A 21,491-nucleotide genomic window follows, 5' to 3' on the forward strand; every position below is an offset into this window, starting at 1 on the left:
AAACATGCTGCAGATCAGAGGTTTCTGACATTATTGTCAGATCTGACCAGATTAGCTGCATATGCTTGTTTCTGGTGTGATTCAGACACTACTGCAGCCAAACAGACCAGCAGGACAGCCAGGCAACTGGCATTGTTTAAAAGGAAATAAATATGGCAGCCTCCATATACTTTTTCCTTTAAAGCATTCATAATGCTTACCAATCCCCCCACCTCCAACTTCAACCCTCCCTCACCGTTTAAAGTAAATCTCTAGACATATCAACCTTTAAGACAGAGAGTCTTTTTAGGAACAACAGCACTGCAAAGGGCTGCTTTGAGTGATTTCCATGTCAAGGAGTGGGGTTTCACAGAGACTATATAAATGATGCCTTGCAGTCAACCACACCATGCTGAGCCTTTGCATGGTGATATTTTCTTCTTGAAATGACTAGTAGATAGAATTCGTATGTAATGTAGATTGTATTTCCTGTGGAGTGGTCTTATAATGTTGGTTTTAATGGGTATTCATTTGCGCTCCATGTAAATGTCCCGTCTACTGCATAAACAAAGCAGCATGCTGCCATTATAACTTAATCTAAGAACACAAGTATACAAAGATAAAACACAATAATTCAAGACATTATTTGTTTCAGTCGTTCCAGTCACCAATGTAGAACCTTAAGTCAACCAGTCAAATGCTTAAAACTGTACAGGGTCATCATCTAATCAATTTCGTTCATCAAAAATCCTCTTAAAAAAATAATATTGATGTTTTGGAATCAGTAACATTTTCCCTATAGATAGTGAAGGGCAAATGTAAAGAATTTTCCTTCTCGATAAACTCGAGATTTCTATTTTTTCCCTCTTGATACACTCACTGCTAGAGAGAAGCACAAAGCCATAACATCACAATAGCCTGCTCTTAGCCTACCGAGGTGCATAATCAGGCTCAGTTTTAGAGGTATGTGCATAACTGGCCCTCACATGTCGATACAGCGCATAGAGTGACAATCCAGAACATCGGCAGTTCCAACCGAAACATACATTTTGAATCCCCTTCTGGCGCTCCAGTCTGTAAGCAGGGTTGAACTTCCCCTTTGCAGCACGTCCGTCCACTGATGGGCTAAGGCGGATGTGGCAGCACTGGACACGTTCTAGCTTTAGAGTGCAAGACTCCCACCTGCTCTTAATCTTCACTGCCTTTCCTACAATGTCTTCCACCTTCTCATTCTCACAGCTTGAGGGGAAGAACAGTAGTGTTCAGGACAGGGAGACGGCAGATGTAGAAGAGGGGATACCGAGATGCTAATGTACCACATCCGATATCTGTCACAGCCTAAAAAAAGGGTGATACTTTATTAGTGAAGCTATATAGAATAGAGTTATGCATCAATGAAGCACTGTCAGAAAAGGCTACCCATGCAGACATTGACCAATACATCTCCAGCTTAACCGGTTCATAGTACAGTTGTAGACACTGGGACAAGAAAAAATACTTCCACACAGAAGTTACACGTGTCAATATACCCCTCATGTTGGTTAAAGTTTCCTGTAAGGTGTTAGCTGCATGAACCATGAAAGCAGGTGTCAACCCATGCAGAGGCTTATTTATGCAGGATGAAGTGTTCCTATCACCAACCCATATTTTATCTTTGCATGCCTATATAGCCTGTATGATGACTAATGTGTGCTTGGCAATGTTACTAGTAACAAAATACTTAATTTGTCACCCAAAATAGTGGTTGTATGGGGACAATCCAAAATGTATGACTGCTATTGAAGTATCTAGCAGACTGTATTAAGCAGCTTCTACTCCTTCAGAGTTCTACTGTGTGATTCAATTCCCTCCCTTAGGCCTCTTTCAGACGGACAGCCAAACTGCGCTCTTGTTCAGTCTCTCGCTGCTGCCTGCCAGTGCAATTTAGGTGCAGCCGATATGCAGAGGTTGTAACTCCACGCCTGTCAAGCATTGACATGCCCGGGTGTTACTGGGCGGCAGAGAACCATGTCGAGTCTGAGCACGGCTTTGGCTGCTCTCAGATCTGACTCCATGGGGGGGGGGGGGGGAGTGCCCATGCAGCACTGGTACCAAGCACTACCAAGTGCACGGCCAGTGCAGAAGAGCAGTTGACAGGCGGTGAATTCACCGCCTTTCAGCTGCCCGTGTTAAAGAGGCCTTAGGCTGCTGGATCAGTCCACCAGTATGGGTGCTGCTATGTGGATCAGAGGTGCTGAAAGGAAGAGCAATCATATAACCACCAGTCACTTCAACCTTCAAGAATATGTACTGGAGTGCACAATTCCTCACTACTCCCAAAATGAATTTCTTCAACACGAATGATGTAAGCTTAACCCTATATGGGAATTCTCATTTAATGTAGCAGCAGTTATGTAGCAGCATCACATCTGCCTGGCACAAACTTTGTGGTCAGATACTATGGCACAACACTTGTGAACTGCAGTATTTGGATAATAATTGCAAGATCTAAGGATAGCAATTACATTCCATAACTGGCTAATTGATTTTAGTCATGCTAAGTGCTGCATGGAACCCTTTCTATGACTGGAGGTATACATAAAAATTAAGAAGTTTTGAGTCTACTGCTACATCAAAATTATAGATTCAGTTTCTAAAGCAGTAGTGATGGAGTGATGTTCCATGTTAGCTATTGGTTGACACAGGAAATGTACAGTTCAGTGACACCTTTTATTGGCTTAAAATTATTTGCTATTTCAAGTATTTAATGTCTCTCTCTTGTACCATGCTATGCAATTCTGACATATTTGGAACGCCAATAAAAAGCATTATTTCCCTGTGTCTAGTTAAGCAGACATACCGTATATTCCGGCGTATAAGGCGACTGGGTGTATAAGACGACCCCCCAGCTTCTCCAGTTAAAATATAGAGTTTGTGATATACTCGCCCTATAAGACTACCTGTCTTCTAACGCACACCAATGTTTTTTTTAAAAACATCATATACTGGTGCTATGTATGAACAGATACTGGTGCTGTACTGTATGTGGTACCCAGTATATAACAGTATATGGGCAATTGACAGTGACTGATTGGATTGGTCAACTGTCCCTCTCCCTAAGCAAATTGGTCAGCTCTCCATCTACCTGTTTATTAGAGCAGTATGGAAGAATAGATTGCGCTGTTCCCATAACCACGCCTCTTTCTCCCATCTGGCCCGCCCTTGTATCCTATTTACCTCCTTCTCTGCCTCTCAGATCTCACACATGTGCACCTGCGCCGCTTCACTACAGTCCTCAGCAGTGAGATCTGAGAGGCGGGAACAGGATAGGGCGTATCACCCGGCATCAATGACACCCGGCGTATAAGACGGCCCCTGACTGTTCAGAAGATTTTCAAGGGTTAAAAAGTAGTCTTATACGCCAGAATATACAGTATATCCCTTAACACATTAATAATATATAATTATATTACTATCTGTTATAGACAGTATGGGGCATATTCAATAGCCAGTGGTAGAACTGCCATGCGCAAGTAGTGCACAGCAATTTTACTGGTACTGACACCACTAATGTAGCGCATGTTGCACAATTTGCACAACCCACATCACCTAGGTAAAGGCCCTATTTCTGTTTAACGTGTGTTACGCAAATAACATTAGCAACATGACCACTGCCTAGACAATGTTGGTCGTGCTAATTGCACAATGGCGAAATGATTAGAGAATATGCCCCTGTGTTTGGAATAGTCAGGTAATATGCTTTACTTGTATAATTGCTAGTAAGCCCCTTCAATCATCACTGTAATCTCTGGTTCTCAAGGACTGTGTGAGAGTTCCTTCATCCAAGGCAAGGAGGAGAGCATATTCCAGTGACAGACTGAAGTACTCAACATATTGCATTTCATATGTATTGGGATTATTAGCAGTAAACTGAGGAATATGCCAACTATTCTTAATTGCAAAATGTTTGCAAGTCTGAATTTATAGGACAAGTGCCATCACTGATCATAATAGATGCATGTCTTTTAATATCCTACAATGATTTATCTAAATGAGTCTGCCCTAAGAAAACAGAATAACGCAAATGAGATTAAAGGCAAATATGAAAACTCAAAGTTTCATCTGGCAATCTATCTGCATGTTACATCATTTTTTTAATGCTTTTTTTTCCAGTTAGAAAAAGTACCTAATTTTGATATTGGCTTTATATGAAACTAGTGACCTTAGCCCGTTTAAAAATGGGCTAGATCTGTCAGAGATGCGCGTGCGCGCTGCACACATGCGCGTGCCCGTCTGCCATGCACACACCCGCCACTTCTTGCCCTGTCTCTGCGCCCCTGCACACGCCCGCCACTTCTTGCCCCGTCCTCCCCTGCAAGCCTTCAGTGTCTCTGCTCCCCTGCACATGCGCAGTGCAAAAAAGCACTGACACGGACAAAGCAGGACGCAGGGACACTTGCAAATTATATATAGAGATTAAAAATATGAAAAGTCAACATTTCTTTTAAAAAAAAACTGCTACGTAAAGCATTACTAAATCTATGTTTTGTTCTTTCTATAGTATAAGCTGCTGATGAAATCTATGCACAGTTTGCTATCAGAGTCTGTGAGAGGCAGGGCTGCAATGCAAGCCACAGAGGCTGTTGCAATGAAGAACAACAAGGTTGCAATGAAAAAGAGAAACATGGTTTTAAATTCCTAAGGCCACTGTTTACCTGTCCTGGCCTATCAGCAAACTGGGAGAGGGATTCAATCATGCTGTGTTTTTATCTGCACAGTAGAAGCAAATAGTAGGATCATTATAGCAAATTTGATATTTTTCACATACCATATTTTATAGAGGCATTTAGAGTCCAACCTTATATTTCCCATCCAAGGAATAATGTTCCCACATGATCCCAATTATTTCAATACATTCTCAGGGCTAAAGCACATCACTTAGGTGGCTTGAACAGCTAGGACATATTTTCCTGAACCTTTTCGGTCAAGCAGATCTCTATCTTCTATGTAAGACTTGCTAATCAAGTATTTATTTAATATTTAATAATAATATTTAAAATTATCTTCTGATTCTGGATCATTAACGGATGGAATTGACAGTGGTTCATATATGGTAATCTTTAAAGGACCACTCCAGAAAAAAAAGACAGCAGTTAAAATCTGACAGAACTAACAGATTTTGGACTAGTCCATCTCCTCATGGGGGATTCACATGGTTTTCTTTGTTTACAAAAGCAATTCCAGAACAGCATTTGCTAACTGACAACATCTTATGCAGGTAAGTTGGGAGACTGGCTGGTGTCTTATTATTTTGGCAGTTAAACTGCCGCACAGGAAATGCTTTTGAAAACAAAGAAAACCCAGAGAATCCCCCATGAGGAGATGGACTAGCCCAAAACCTGGCAGTTCTGTCAAATTTTAACTGCTTTATTTTTTCGCTGGAGTGATCCTTTAACATAATAGAATTTCTCAGGGATTCTAGAAATCATGGCTCCCACGGAACAATGATTTAAGTGTACTAATACTGCTTTAATTTTAACATATGCACATGTACTAACTGGTACAGATGAACTATGTATGTATTTGTATTTCTACTAATCAATGTCATGACTGTAAAGGGTCTTGTATTTCTTATATATTTGTTCCCCATTATTTGTTTGTACTATGTACAGCGCTACAGAAGATGTTGGCGCTATATAAATAAAAAATAATAATAATAACACTTAGTCTTATTTAACCAAATTAATTATCTGTATAGATCTGATCACACTGAGTCATGATAAATACAATACTTAATTAATGGCAAATTACTCACTCAGCTGATTTCCAAAAGTGACCTGGATGAGAGAGGCGTCTGTTCCGCTTTGGCAGTTTTTCCAGCATCTCCATCAGTTTGGTAAAAGTTGGTCTTTCCTCTTGCTCATAAGCCCAGCAGAAAAGCAAAATATCCTAGAAGATGATAATATGTTATGATGAACAACAGACGTAATATAGGAATACAGAGAGGAAATACACTGAGATCAAACATGCTGAAGTTCATCACAGAAAAGGTAATAGAAAGAGTCCTGGGCAGGCTGTTAGTGTGAAAATCGTCACATCAATGCTAGAGGTGGCCATACATGGTACAATTTTTCATTTTTATTCGATTAGATAATTTAGTTCGATAATTCTGTTAGATCGAATATAAAGATTTTTCCAGCATTTCCGATCTGATTTTTCTTGAAAAAACAGGATAATCGTTCGGATTTCTTGATCGAAGAAAAAAATTATTTTCAACTTTCATTCAATTCGATCATTTAAATCGAATAAATGGGAAAATCAAATGTTTTTATTGTATTGTGTATGGGCACCATTAGGCTTGTTTTCTGATCAGGAGAATATGCATTGTATTGTAATGGAGGCCTCATTACAGTGTTTGAGAACTGCCATCAACATGGATCCCGAATCTAGCACATAAAGAAAAGGCTGAACTCTCTCTGGAACTTACATAACATCTGTTTTACACAAGTTATTTTGCAATTCAATGTTATTAAATTACCTTTACTTTAGAGCCTGTAGCCAGCTTTACTTTTGTAAACATGGCTGATGATTGAACACATGCTTACTTGCAGCTATCACTCCATACACTGAGTGAAAAGTACACTTCTTTGCGGAGCCTGTGTAGCTCATCTGCAGACACCGTGGCCATTTTCCAGGTCTGCAACTTCATAAATACCGCCTAATTAAAGATGGAAGCTATGATTGGATTCAAATGTTATAAAGGGCAAAAACTACTGGTCAATTGGTGTTGCACAGGGCTCATAGTTCTGTCTAATCAGGGCATTAATTTAGACCTACATTGTCAATTGTACCTATACATTGATGGGCTGAATCCCTATTCCCTATAACAATATGCCCTTGGTGTGGAGAGACGCATCTTCAGTCTGCAGCAGTCCCATTGATGGGCAATATTATGCATCATTGTCAGTCAGACCACGCAACTTTTCTTTATTTTTTAATGTTTAAAGCAGTGCTCAGTTGCCTTTAAATTGATCTGGGGCTGAAAACTGGCACTAAAATTATGCTTCCTGATCCAGGATAAGGGAGGGAGCACCAAAGAGGTAAAAAAGACCCATTTGGCAGCCCATTTGCTTATCACTACTATGCAGTCTATAATCACGGGGTATTTTCTGTAAGGTCTTTTGTGGGTGGTTTCTTTTTTGTTGTTTTTTTTGCGATGTTTGTATGTTTTTTCCATGAATATAAATTAACTTAATTTACATGAATACCTATCTAATTAACTTCAAAAAAATGAGTTTTTTGTGCAATCACACATCTTGAAAGGCTTGAAAGGAAAATAGCATCTTTATTTTTATATTGAGTGTGAGGGTGAGTGGCTGTTCAGACCATGGCAGGCGCTCCAAGCTGGGCGATACTTGCCCTAAGGCAATATTTGACCTGAGGAAGCCAGTTGACTATTGTTAAACAGGTTGTGTGGTGTTTTTCTTTTTAACCAATTAACTATATGGCATGCATAGGTAAGTTACTCTTACCTCTTAAACTGTTTTAAGTGTTTTATGCTTTTTGTGGCGCCTTCCTCCCAGTTCAGACCAAGTTAATTCCTCCACACTGTAAATTATGGGAAGCTTTATGAAGCTATGAGGATGCAATGCCACCCCTCCAAAATGAAGGATACATTTGGAAGAGGCCGCAGTCCCACAAGATTGTATTGTTATTTAAAATAATTACCATTTATGTCATATTCAGGGTGAGCAGTGAGAGTAGAGGATATAAAAATATTTGCATTGAAATGGGCCATAAATAGACACAATTTAATTTTACTCTACAGTTACCAAAATCTAAATGTAAGCCTGGTACATAGTTTTAATTTAAATTGGCCAATGATTGACTGATTTTACCACCTCCATTTAGTATGAGGGCCAACAAATTTTTTATACTGTGAACAGATTGTGTAGGTAGACCCTCATACTAAGCCCTCATACTACAAGGAATTGGTAAAATTGGCCAATCATTAGCCAATCAAAACTGAATATAAATGTCTGCAAACTATTTTGTTGATAACAAATCTGAGCCTCTCAGAGCTTTAGAGCCACATTGTGTATTTAAATGTATCTGTAAATTCATCTCAGAACTCTTTGAGACATTTGCTTTGAGGAACCTCATAATCACTCCACCACTTAGGCTAAAATATATTCTCTTTTTCTTTTCAAAACTGGACTTATTCCCTACTGGTGAGCAAGTTCCAGAGAGAGCTATTAGAGCTGATATTAGAAAGGCATTTTGTGGGATTCTTTCTGTGCTTTCTCAAGGGGTTCCTATACAAATCATCAGTAAGTGAATTTCATTAAATTTCCATAAACTTTTTAGTGGTGCTTTAAATATAAGGATTTTCTAAGGAGCTGAATGTTTGAGGGATTTCAGTGATAACTTCATACAAGCAATAAGGACCATGGCAATAATACAAAATATACAAAGATCAGCTACACCCATAAAACACTGCCAGGTGAAATTAGTATCAGTGATTATCCCACTACAATGGCCTCTGTAAAAAGTGTGAGATAAATTAAGCCACAAGTAAGCCATCAGTATTTAAATGCGATATGCTGTAAGCAGGAAAATGGCAAATGTAAAGCTCTGAGGCACTTTTACAAAGGCCAGATTATGATAGCTAAACATTTGGGGCGGAACATCTCATCTTTAAAACTCCCAAATATTTTGTGGGATGTGTCTGTAGAGCAGCAGTTAGTACTATTAGGCTCCCAAGGCTCACCAATGTGTGTCTGAATTGAAGAGTGTCTCACTCCCATGGGGTCCAATTCTACAGAACGGCTACTGTACCACAAATTGTTGAAACATGTAATACTGTCTATGAGATCGCACAGCATTGTGCTGTGTATGGGGCTAAGTAGTCACAGATTAGTCAACTGCTGCCCCTGGCCACTACTGAAAGCACCTACAATGGGCATGTGAGCATCACTACTAGAACACAGAGAAATGGAGGAAGGTCAACTGGTCTGGTAAAGTGTTATTGTTTGTTTGTGCTTTGACATCCAAATTCCACAGATCTCAACTTAATTAAGCACCAGTTCCATATACCAGTACTGAAAAAACAACTCCAATTCATGGACTACAGAACATTAAGGACTATTATAAAGCAACAAGGACTCTGCACCATTCAACCCATGCAATAAGTGTTATAAACATCAGACAAAAGGTTAGAGAGCAGCTCAACCATTCTATGGTCTGTGGCAGGTATACAGTAAGTGTACTGTAGACATCACAGACAGCGATACAGGCAGAGGTGCCACTCTCATGTGAATATTGTAACAAATGAAAAATTCCACACCCACTGTAAAAGCTGTATCTTCTTTATTAATCAAATTGTCAGACCGAAAATATAAAAATGTCCCACTTAAACCAACACGTTTCAGACCTGCTGGTCTTAAATCATGGCGGGATTTCAGTGCAACCTATTTATATTGTCAGTCTGTCATTTTGATTAACCACTTCACCACTGAGGGGTTTTACCCCCTGAGCACCAGAGCAATTTTCACCTTTCAGCGCTCCTTCCATTCATTCGTCTATAACTGTATTATTACTTATCGCAATGAAATGAACTATATCTTGTTTTTTTAGCCACCAATTAGGCTTTCTTTAGGTGGGACATTATGCCAAGAATTATTTTTTTCTAAATGTGTTTTAATGGGAAAATAGGAAAAATGTGGGAAAAAAATAATTATTTTTCAGTTTTCGGCCATTATAGTTTTTAAATAATGCATGCTACTGTAATTAAAACCCATGAAACGTATTTGCCCTTTTGTCCCGGTTATAAAACCATTTAAATTATGTCCCTATCACAATGTTTGGCGCCAATATTTTATTTGGAAATAAAGGTGCATTTTTTTCATTTTTGCGTCCATCCCTAATTACAAGCCCATAGTTTATAAAGTAACAGTGTTATACCCTCTTGACATAAATATTTAAAAAGTTCAGTCCCTAAGGTAACTATTTATGTATTTTTTTTAATTGTAAATTTTAATTTAATTACAAAAAAAAAAAAACTGGGGAGTGTGGGAGGTAATGAGTTAATTTTATGTGTAAAAGTCATTTATTTGTATGTGAAAAATGTGTAGGGTGTAGTTTACTATTTGGCCACAAGATGGCCACAGTAACTTTTTGTTTTAATGCGACCTCCAAGCTTCCTTCCGGAAGCTTGGAGGAAGAATAAGGAGGCTGGACACGTGAGTTTTTTCTCACAATGATCGCGCTGCCCATAGGAGAGCAGCTGATCATTGCGGGGCTTAGATCAACGAACGGGAATGGATTTTCCCGTTCATTGATCTCTGGGCGAGCGGGCGGCGGCGTGTTTACTAGCGGCGGGCGGCGTGTTTAGGAGCGGGAGCGCGGGCAGCGTCGGGAACGCGGAAAGTACGTGTTTCTCCGTCCCTGGTTGTTAAAGGATGGAAAAAGGGGCGGAGAAATACGTACGCGCGGGGGTAAAGTGGTTAATAAAGAAGATATAGATTTTACAGCAGGTGGAGATTTTCTAAGGGTTAAAAATATTTACACGATATGCATTAGGCCAGGCTAGACTGCACCATTGAACGACACAGCACAAGCCTCTTACTAGCCATATGGTCAGCACTCCTCTATTAAAACCCTGGGTTTTCATCTGCACAGACTGACAGACCACGGTGCCTACTTTTATATACATTTCTAGGACAGTCTGAATGGTTCTGATATACTTACTCTGACCTTGTGGTGCTTAGAACATTTTTATTTGTCATGTTCATCTTTTTTTGTACGAGTTACTTTAGCACCCAGCACCAAATTAATTGGGTTTTAGTGTACAAGTTTGCATAACAAGTAATCATTCTTCCCCCTATTTTTCTTATACATATTATATATTAGCTGTGGCACAATAGTGCAGCTATTAAGCCTATGATTAAGGACTTTTCAGTCTGAAACGTGATGGGTTTTGTGGGCCCCAATGCGACTGTCTGTATTTTGGATCTGTTGATTTAATAAGATTTTGCAGCTCTTACAGCAGGTGTGGACTTTCCAATCTTTAGTGCAAGCATATGTGACAGTGGCATCTCCCTCTGCACCGCTGAGCTGCTCGCATTTCATGCCTGCTTCTATGCAGGGGGATCTGCTTTTCCTTACTGCCTCTAGTCACATGACTGCACCAAAAATAAATACTGGTTCATTCAGTCCAAAAGTTTTCATTGCCATTACATCCATGTGACGTAGGTCACATGACTGGTATTTCACTAATGTTTTCGCTATGCATTTTATGGTCTGTTCTTATGTAGGTGAGAAGAAAATCAAAGAGCATGTTTCCTGAATCACTATGTTCTACACTGTTCTCCAGTCCTGGACAACCTTAGTAAATCAGTCCCAGTCAGAAATATCTAAATAAAGCAATGTGCTCTTTATAATTATATGTGCTTTATTGCAACAACAGTTTTTTCTAGCGAATTACCAAGAATCATTCCAAAAATAAAATATTAATTATCAATTAGATAATTTAGTTTGATTATTCCGTTAGATCAAATATAAAGATTTTTCCATGTCTGATCGGATTTTTATAGAAAAAATGGGATAACTGTTCATTTTTCTTGATCGAAAAAAAAATTATTTTCAACTTTCATTCAGTTCGATTATTTTGGTTAAAAAAATGGAGAATTGAACATTTTTATTGTACCGTGTATGGGCACCATTAGGACTTAATTAAGCTTAATTAGTTGTTATCTCAAAATCCAGTCAGAGCTATAAATATATGTGGTGTGACCCCAAAGCAAAATTATTACATGTTCCTCACCTCTAAACTTCCCTTAGAGACTACCCCTGTACCTGCACCCTGCTAAACCAATAATAAGATAAAGTACAGTATACTATTTGCTAGTAGTTGAGTTGTACAGAGGTAGTGTAAGTATATTGTCCAAATGCTGCTTGGATATTATATAGCCTATAGCCAGGTTTTCCTGGACCCTCTAGCCTCTGAAGTCCCAGAGCAGTAATCTTGTCTCCTAAGGTTTTACAGAGAAAAGGTGAGCTGACCGAACTCTCACGTGAAAATTGATGCATTCCAGAAGTGCATAATCATGAGACACTTTCACCTTCTAAAGCATTGTCGCTGGGGAGTGAGGGCTGACTTTTTATATCTCTTGGAGTGTCCAGAATTCACATTTCAACCTAGTCTGGTCACTGCAAATCCAAATGATAGTGTCAAGTTCCCCAGCTAGAATATGCATATTCTGGGATAAAGGAGAACCTCCAAGGCCAGCAGAAATGGATGACCCCTGCATTATGACCTCAGGAAGTGAGGGGAGAAGAGCAGTAGAGAGACACAAGATGCAACTAGAAAATCCCACCACTTGGTCAACTGGAAACATAATAAGCCATAGAATGAGCCAACCTGACAGTGGCCACTCTAAAATGAAAATAAAAATCTTACCGATATCTCCTTTCCCATTCCAATTTGGCTAAAATTTGGCTTCATGCCTGTGCCCACTTGCCATATAATCGATTCTGGTGGCTGGCTTTTGAATGGCCATTCTCTTGCATGCAGCTCATACCATATAGTTCTGTAGATATGAACAAAAACACCATGTTAGCCAACACAATTAACACAGATCTCTGACTAGTTATGTTCCAATAGATTGAGGTTGTTGGGGAGGCGCCCAAGGGGTTTAATAGATTAGTGGAGCTTGACTTCTATGGTATAGATCCTAGGTTCTCAACGTGTGGTACGCGTACCCCAGGGGGTACTCCTGATGGTTCCAGGGGGTACTCAGGCTTGATATACATAACCAAGAATAACAAATTTAGAGTTTTAGAAAATGATAAATCTTATTTCAACAACACCAAATTAGTATTTGAGGTAATTAAAAGCAATAGTAAATGCTTGGAAATTGTTTAGAACCAATTATCATGTATTATGATTAAATATATATTTGTAAAGGGGTACTTGTGATAATGTTTACTGTGCTAGGGGGTACTTGGTGAGTACAGGGTTTTAAAAGGGGTACATATCAGTAAAATGTTGAGAAACACTGGTATAGATAACAAGGAGGTATCTTACCTCCAATGAAGACTCACATGGATGGAAAAAAGGAGTCTTTATTATAAAACACAGTTATACTGTAGACAACGCTTTTCACGGGCCTCAGCCCGCTTCCTCAGGTCAATATGAACAGATAACCTTTTAGGTCAGCCGTGTGGTGCCCAGGCATGCGGGAATGATACATTTCCGCATGTCTACACGGTGGTCAAGATTGCAACCGATCTTTGTTAATATTTACTACCCAGATATTCTGTTCTCTATCTGCATCTAACATTAGTGCACCATTGGGTTCCCGATCTCCCCTTCTTTATAGGAATAAGGATTTCTACTCCTCTTATGAAGTGATCTCCCGATACTTGCACCACTACTAGTTATGTTCCAGGTTTCTTCTGTTTAAGTTTCAGAGATGTTCAGCGATTTAGCCAGGATGCCTTGGAAAGCCTCCTGAAGTAGCAGTTAAGGCAACTAATTACATTTATTTATGTTTGCTAAAGAATGTTTCTCCTCTGTATGTCAGTACCAGGGTTGCTCAGATACCACCAATCACGATTCGAGTGAATTCGAATCTGGATACGCTCAAATTCGGATCACTATTGGAAATAGATATTCGACTCAAGCGCGGTTTTGAGTCAAATAACTGCATGTAATCACAAATCACGAGTCGTAATTCGTGATTAAAAACCCGCTGACTTTAATGGTTAATAGCAGAGCCCCCTTAAATGCCAGAGACACCAAATTTGCAGGTTATGTTAAGAAGAAAAGTGGGAGCAAGGGGAATTTTTTTTTTTTCAAAAAGACCTTATACTTTTTGAGAAAATCAATTTTAAAATTTCAAAGGAAAAAAGTATAAATTTAAATGCGGTAAATTACAGTTCTTAGTGATTCTCGCCGACTTTAGCAGTTAATAGCAAAGGCCCCTTACATCCTAGCAACACCAAATTTGCAGGATATGTTAAAAAGATGGGAAACAATCTTTAAAAAAAAATTAAATTTTCATTTTTTGTTCAGAGTGTGGAAAATTAAAACAAATGATGTAGGGCCCCCCCTCCTGAGTCTCTGTAACCCCTCGACTCCCATGCAGGCTGGGATAGCTAGAATACGGAGGCCCAGCCGACTGGGGCTTCGCACCCTGAGCTATACCAGCTGCATGGTCCATGGTATGGAGGGGCTCCGGGGGGATAGGGGTGGCCAAGCCTTCCCCTCCTCCCCCCCCCAAGCCCTTGTCCAATCCATTGACAGGGTGCCCCAGGAGGAGGTGCTGGCAACAACTCCTGGGGGGCTTCAGGGTGGCATCTGGGAGTCCCCTTTAAGAATAGGACCACCGGATGCCCACCCCCTCCCAGGAGAAAGGGTTAAATGAAATAAGAACGCAACGAAGAAAAAAGTATGTTATTAACCTTAATTAACCAATACTTACCTGTACCTTTAAAAAAAAAATTCCTACACCAATATCCTCTATCTTGCGACCTTTTTAACAACTTGATTGAAGATCTCACGCCGGTCGCCGCTACTCACTGTAAACACTGCCAACAGCTCTGCTATACTAAGTACAGCAGAGCTGCGTCTTTGTCCTCCACGGATCCTGGCTCCACTCTCCTCCCCGTTCACCACACCTACTATAGCACCCACCTATGCTGTCCCCATGGAGCACCCATAGCACATCAGGGTGTTATGGGTGCTCCAGGGTGACAGCATAGGTGGGCGCTATAGGTGCGTGCAGTGAGCGGGGAGGAGAGTGGAGCCGAGACACAGTTCTGCTATACTTAGTATAGCAGGGCTAAAGCATCTTTGAATTTGGCTCCAAGAGTCCCCATTGGTCTATTAACAGACCAATGAGGATCCGTCTGATCCCCATTGGTCTGTTAATAGATCAATGGGGAGCCTGGGAGCGAAATTCAAAGATGCTTTAGCCCTGCTACACTTCGTATAGCAGAGCTGTCTGCGGTATTGCAGTGGTGTGTGTCATCGGGTGCACGGTGATCTTCAATCAAGTTGTTAAGAAGCTAGCAAGATAGAGGATATTGGCGTGGGACCTTTTCCCAAGGATATTGGCGTGGGAAGATTTTTTAAAGGTAAAGGTAAGTATTGCTGGTTAATTAAGATTAATAAAATACTTTTTTGTCGTTGCGTTTTTATTTCATTCAACCCTGTATGGAAATGGGTACCCCTATACCTTTGTACCCCTATACTCATTTCTCCTGGGGGGTGGGCATCTGGGGGTCCTCTTCTTAAAGGGTACTCCCAGATGCCACCATGAACCCCCACATAGGGAGTCATCGCCCCCACCTCTTCCTGGGGCACCAGAGGTGGGGAAGAGCCCCTTGTCCATGGTTAGGACAAGGGCTCCGGGGGGAAGGAGAAGGCTAGGCTGACCCTCTCCCCTGGAGCACCCCATAACATGGACAGTGAGGGTTGGTATGGCTCAGGATGTGAAGCCCCAGTCAGCCAGGGCTCTGCATTCTGGCTATCCCAGCCTGCATGGGAGGCAAGGGGTTACAGAGGCGGGGGACCCCACGTCATTTTTTAAAACATTTCCCACACTCGGAAATTTTTTTTAAATTTTTTAAAAATGTTTTGAAAAATATTGTTACCCACTATCTTGTTAACATATCCTGCAAATTTGGTGTTGCTAGGATGTAAGGGGCCTGTGCTAGTAACTGCTAAAGTCAGCGGGGATTGTTTCACTAAGAACTGTCATTTACCGCATTTAAATGTATACTTTTTTCCTTTGAAATTTTGAAATCTATTTTCTCAAAAAGTATAAGGTCTTTTTGTAAAAACTTTCCCCTTGCTTCCACTTTTCTTCTTAACATAACCTGCAAATTTGGTGATTCTGGCATTTAAGGGGGCTCTGCTATTAACTGTTAAAGGGAAGGTCCAAGCAAAATAAAAAAATGAGTTTCACTTACCCAGGGCTTCTACCAGCCCCATGCAGCCATCCTGTGCCCTCGCAGTCACTCACTGCTGCTCCAGTCCCCCGCTGGCAGCTTGCCGACCTCGGAGGTTGGCGGGCTGCATTGCGTACACTTTTACGCATTCCCGCTAGTACAGGAACATTAACACATACATTTTTACGCGTTAGTGGTGCAACACATAAAAATTTACGCATTGAACCACTAACGCGTAAAAATGTATGTGTTAATGTTCCTGTACTAGCGGGAATGCGTAAAAATGTACGCAATGCGGCCCGCCAACCTCCGAGGTCGGCAAGCTGCCAGCGGGGGGCTGGAGCAGCAGTGAGTGACTACGAGGGCACAGGATGGCTGCATGGGGCTGGTAGAAGCCCTGGGTAAGTGAAACTCATTTTTTTATTTTACTTGGACCTTCCCTTTAAAGTCGGCGGGTTTTGGCAGTTTAATAATGGCTATAAAAATCTGTGATCATGACCCAGATTTGGACCACGATCACAAGTGCATTGAGAGGCAATCGCGAATTTGGATCACAATGTCGGATAGGGAAAAAATGCTTGTGAACCACGGCTATGCCGTGATCACGAGGTTGTGATGAGCAACCCTAGTCAGTATGTATAAGCTGTGTTTTTCACATTTTGTCAGGAACCAAGGCTTATTATTAGCTGAAAGCTTACTGCTTATTCATCTCTAAGTTAGCCAATAAATGGTATCATCCTGATTCAAAACTCCTTACTTTCAGAGATGGGACCAGAGACTTTGCAGACATTTTCCCCAGAGCTACTAGCTAATACTAGTAAATATACTGACAGTAAGAAATAAAACGTGGCACTTTTTTTTACCAATTTCTGCCTCAACATTTTGGGCTTGATTTACAAAGCTGTGCAAACTGTTTAGCACGGCGAATCGCAGCAAATTGCGCGCGCCAAAGTCCTCAATCGCACGAATCGTGGCACTTTGCGCGCGCAAAAGTCAGAGAACGGCACTTCACGTGCTAACTGTTTAGCACGTGTATGGCCAGCTTTAGATGACTAATGCTGAATGGAAAGCTCTCAGATCCAAATCCTTATAAAGAGACAAAGGAATGTCAGTTATGTTTGATAGAAAAATGTTTTTTTTCCCAGTATAGTAATGGGGTTTTGTTGCATGAGTTGGTAAGCTGTGCCGTGCCTCTCCCTAGATGTAATTTACATTGGACTAAATTAATTCTTGCATTCCTAATTATTATTGGTATACACTTATAATTGCAAATCTAGGCTCTTCCTGTTCAGTAAGCCTGCACCTATTCAGTTAGGAGACCTTGGGCAAGACTCCTAACACTCCTACTGCCTATAAAGCACACCCTAGTGGCTGCAGCTCTGGCAATTTAAGTCCGCCAGGAGAAACGTGCGATATCAATGTTCTGTATCTGTGTCTCATTGGGATCAAGAAGGAAGTTTATCTCCTGTGAAGAACCGTAAAACTGGCACCAATGATAAAATATGTTTTCCCTCTCTTGCTCTCGAATTGACAAACACTGCTAGAAGTTATACTATGCTTTCAGGGGAATGAGGATTACCACTTCATGCAAAATGGGTGTTTATAAACATCGCTCCATATGGCCCAGTGCACACCAAAACCGCTAGCAGATCCGCAATACGCTAGCGGTTTTGGGAGCTGATTTCAGAGAGATTCTAGGTATGTTTAGAGAAGTTTTCTAAACATACCTAGCGGTTTTGGGTGCGTTTTTGTGTAGCAGATTACACATATTGTTACAGTAAAAGCTGTTACTGAACAGCTACTGTAACAAAAATGCCTGGCAAACCGCTCTGAAGTAGCGTTTTTCAGAGCGGTTTGCGTTTTTCCTATACTTCACATTGAGGACGAAACGCTTCCGAAATCCGCAAACGCGCAGCAGGAGGCGCGTTTGCGGCTTGGCAAAAACCGCAAACCGCCGGTGTGCACCATCCCATTGCAATACATTAGACAAGCGTTTTTATAGGCGGATGCGGCCGGCGGATCGCTCCAAAAACTGCTCGGTGTGCACTGGGCCTATCTGTTTGTTTCATGAATTATCCCTCCTTGTCTGTTTATCTCATGAATTATCTCTCTATTTGGTTTATTCAGTTAAAGTTGGTAAACTTTACTGGTACATCTGACAGCTCCATAGCATGTGTTGTGCAATAAGTGCAATCTGCGTTACCTAGGTAATCCATACATTTCCAGGGTAAGTAAGGTGTATGTTGCAAGGGTATTGCATGCTACGCAAGTAGTATAGAGTGTGGTACTACGGCAACATACGTCTTACTTAGGTAACACATGCTGCACCAATAGCGCAATACATGCTACGGAGCTGTTGGAGATCCAGTAAAACTGGCCCGCTTTCCCTGTTCAAGGCAATTTTACTGACATTTACATCAACTTATAAAAAAGGTGAAAAATAAGTATGGTGATACAATTTCACGTTTTGTGAATCTAAACAAGGTGGTTCATTTGAAACTTCATGCAGAAACATCACATTTTTTACTATTAATTTGCTAGTGGATTCAGCATTGATTCACAAGACGGTGCTAACTGTTAGCTAACTGTTAGCACGGCTGTTAGCATGGGTTTTTGCACGTTTTAGCGTGTTTTCGCATGAAAAACAGGTTTTGCACGAAGAAAACGGTTATCTCGTGCAAAAATTTGCGTTTGCGCGTTAACGTGAATTTATCGTGCGAACGCGACCATTAACGTGCAAAAAATTCTCATTAACGCACGAATGCGAATTTTTGCGCGTGATAACCGTTATCACTCAAAATTTCACGCAAAGCACTTTTCACAGCATGCTAATAGTTAGCACCGTTTTGTGAATCAAGCCCCATGTGATCCTACATCCATGAACATCACAACTTTAGTAAGTAAAAGCGGTAAAAATAAGCAAAATGTAAACAAAGAAAACAAACTAAAAACTGTCATCCTCACTATGTAACAAATAACTAGTGATCGGTTAGTACAGACAGCACACGTACATCAAAAAAGGACATCGGGAAAAAAGGGCGCGTGGTGTAAACGATAAGCAGTATTATCGTTTATAAAAATATTGTGTAGAATTTCGTTTACAAATAGTGTTTTAAGAATTTATAAATCATTAAATAATGTGTATGAGATCGGCATTTCTTAAAACGTTAATCTTCCCTGTTTCTAAACTGAAACTTATATTTACGTTTGTTAAAAACCCTCCCTGTACCTATCCCTAACCCCTAGACCCCCTGGTGGTGCCTAAACCTAAGACCCCCTGGTGGTGCCTAAACCTAAGACCCCCCTGTTGGTGCCTAAACCTAAGACCCCCCTGTTGGTGCCTAAACCTAAGACCCCCCTGGTGGTGCCTAAACCTAAGACCCCCCCTATGGATAATAATGTTTTACAAACATTAATAAATAAAAAATTTAAATAAAAAAATGTAAATAATTTTTTGGGGTGGATAATAATGTTTTAGAAATGTTTTAGAAATAGTGATTTAGTATCTTTATAAACGTTATTCGTCACGGGCTCATTTTGTAAAGTTAAATCATCACAAGCACAGTTATAAAACCTTAAAAATCTCCGGGCGCCGTTTGTAAAACGTTAATAATCTCCGGCGCCTTTTTTTCCCTGTTCGGCGCCCATTAAAGGATATTTATAATAGGAATGAATGGGGCGCCCTTTTTGTCCACTTGTCTCATGCTTCCGACAGCACACCAACACACATGATTTTGAAATGCTGAGTGAATACTGTAGTTAATAAAAGGTACATTAATTAAGGATATAAGAAAACATAATTAAGCCTATAGTGCTAATTAAGATTAACATCAGTAATTACATGATCATGGTGTGGGAGTAGATGCATCATAGATGATAGGTGATTCAGAGCAGATAAATTCATGACAGAACTTTCACAGCTGCCTGAAAATTACTGGAAAGCAATAAATAACCACAAATATAAAATCAAAGTAAATGGTTTATAAAGCAGGCAATGCAAATAACGCATTACTTAAAACATAAAGCCATGCTCTGTGAAGCTTGGATTTAGTGGAAGATGCCGTGGCCCCTATTTAATTAATTTTTCTTCTGACTTTTTTTCCAGGAGACATTTTTATCTACAACTTAACTTATCAGCACCTATCGACTAAAAAAAACAAAACACTAAAAGCACTAAGGGCTCATTTCAACTAGTGCTAAATGGGGCCCAAATCTGCACCAAATTGACAGAGTTTCCCTGCAGGTGAGTAAGTCAGGGAAATGCTGCCTATACTTTCAAATGCTTGTCATCCAAATGGCACTATGGTGCGATTCTGGATGGCATCCTGCAGATTTCTATAGCACACACCCGATTTCTTGGCATGGCCAAGCGATCTGGATGTGAGCTCACATCACTTTAATCGTCTTCAAGACGCACGCCGGCTAGTGGACACCAGTCCTAAGACACCCGGGGATATCTGTCATCCAGCAGAGACTGCTTATGTGACAGAGTAGAGCCAACGCTGTACAGACACGCAGGCCCGGATTTACCTCACAGGAGCCTATAGGCACAGATATCCTGGCACCTTAGACTTTGCCCTCCATTAACCCTCAAACCCCCACCAAAATGCACCGCAAATGTCCTGGCTCGCCCAGCTGTCTCTTCTCCCTTACTTCCCTTGCCCATCATTGGTAGCTACAGGTGTCCCTTAGTATTAGGTAGCCAGAAGAACCCTCAATATTAAGTAGCTAGAGGTGCCCCCAAGTATTAGGTAGTTAGAGGAACCCCAGTATTAAGTAACTAGAAGAGCCCCTGATTGAAGGGAGGTGAGCGAGTAACCTCTCATTTTCATTCTCATCAGGACTGTGCATAGGGAAGGGGTAAGACAGGCACATGGCAGGGGAGTGAGCCACCTTTCCATCATCAGGCGCCTGTAGGCTTGTGCCTACAGTGCCTAATGGTAAATCCGGCCCTGCAGACACGTCATCAGCCTCTTGGCTAGTGACGGGGGGTGGAGAAGGGTATCTGTGGCATGCGCTGCAGTGAATTCCCACGGGTGGGGTAGTGGAGAGAACAATACGATCGTGTGGTGCTCAGACATCGGGGACCACTAAAGATCCATCATGCCAGATCTTTAGCAGAGATCATGCAGCCTCTGTACACACGCTGGTCTGCCTCCCGATTCTTGGCCATGGCAGTCTTTATCGCCCACCACAGCCAAATTCAGATCAGTATGTGTATGTAGCTTTAAACGTAGGTAAAATGGTAATATCACCATTATTTTCAGCATTTTCCTGCCTGTTGAAAAAGTATTTTATTGATAACGTGTAAAAAACATCTCCTAGTTGAAAACTCAGGTGAACAGTTAATTGAATAAGGGCCTGTGTGTTGAAATGCGAGCATCCATAGATGCTAACTTTGCCACATCATATGAGCCTACCGTTTTACCTACTTGCAATAAATGCCTTGTTAAATACAATTTCCTTAAACTGCAAGGTATATGGCAGATATATATTTAGTATTGCTTTTTCAGTAAGGTGCTTTTTAGTTCCATTTGGCCCTCTACAAAAATGCTTGTGCTTCTTTTCCATAACTA

The 21,491-nt window shown here is 40.8% G+C and overlaps 1 protein-coding gene across 2 annotated transcripts in view; it reads right to left on the bottom strand.

Moving 5' to 3' along the window:
- Window positions 1-240: 240 nt before the first annotated feature.
- The window catches only part of KSR2 (kinase suppressor of ras 2), a 550,925-nt gene continuing 529,674 nt past the window's right edge, over window positions 241-21,491 (bottom strand). The window contains exons 18-20 of one of the 2 annotated variants that reach the window (XM_068246131.1): window positions 12,419-12,548; window positions 5,774-5,907; window positions 241-1,317 (exon numbers count right to left, since the gene is read on the bottom strand). In XM_068246131.1, the coding sequence (XP_068102232.1) occupies window positions 1,311-1,317; window positions 5,774-5,907; window positions 12,419-12,548 (271 nt within the window). In that variant the 3' untranslated portion in view covers window positions 241-1,310. Of the gene's footprint in view, window positions 1,318-5,769; window positions 5,908-12,418; window positions 12,549-21,491 lie in introns of those variants that run through there. The other variant, XM_068246140.1, reaches the window with a different exon arrangement.

The sequence above is a fragment of the Hyperolius riggenbachi genome, chromosome 1 (assembly GCF_040937935.1).
Source record: "Hyperolius riggenbachi isolate aHypRig1 chromosome 1, aHypRig1.pri, whole genome shotgun sequence".
NCBI classification, from domain to species: Eukaryota; Metazoa; Chordata; class Amphibia; order Anura; family Hyperoliidae; genus Hyperolius; species Hyperolius riggenbachi.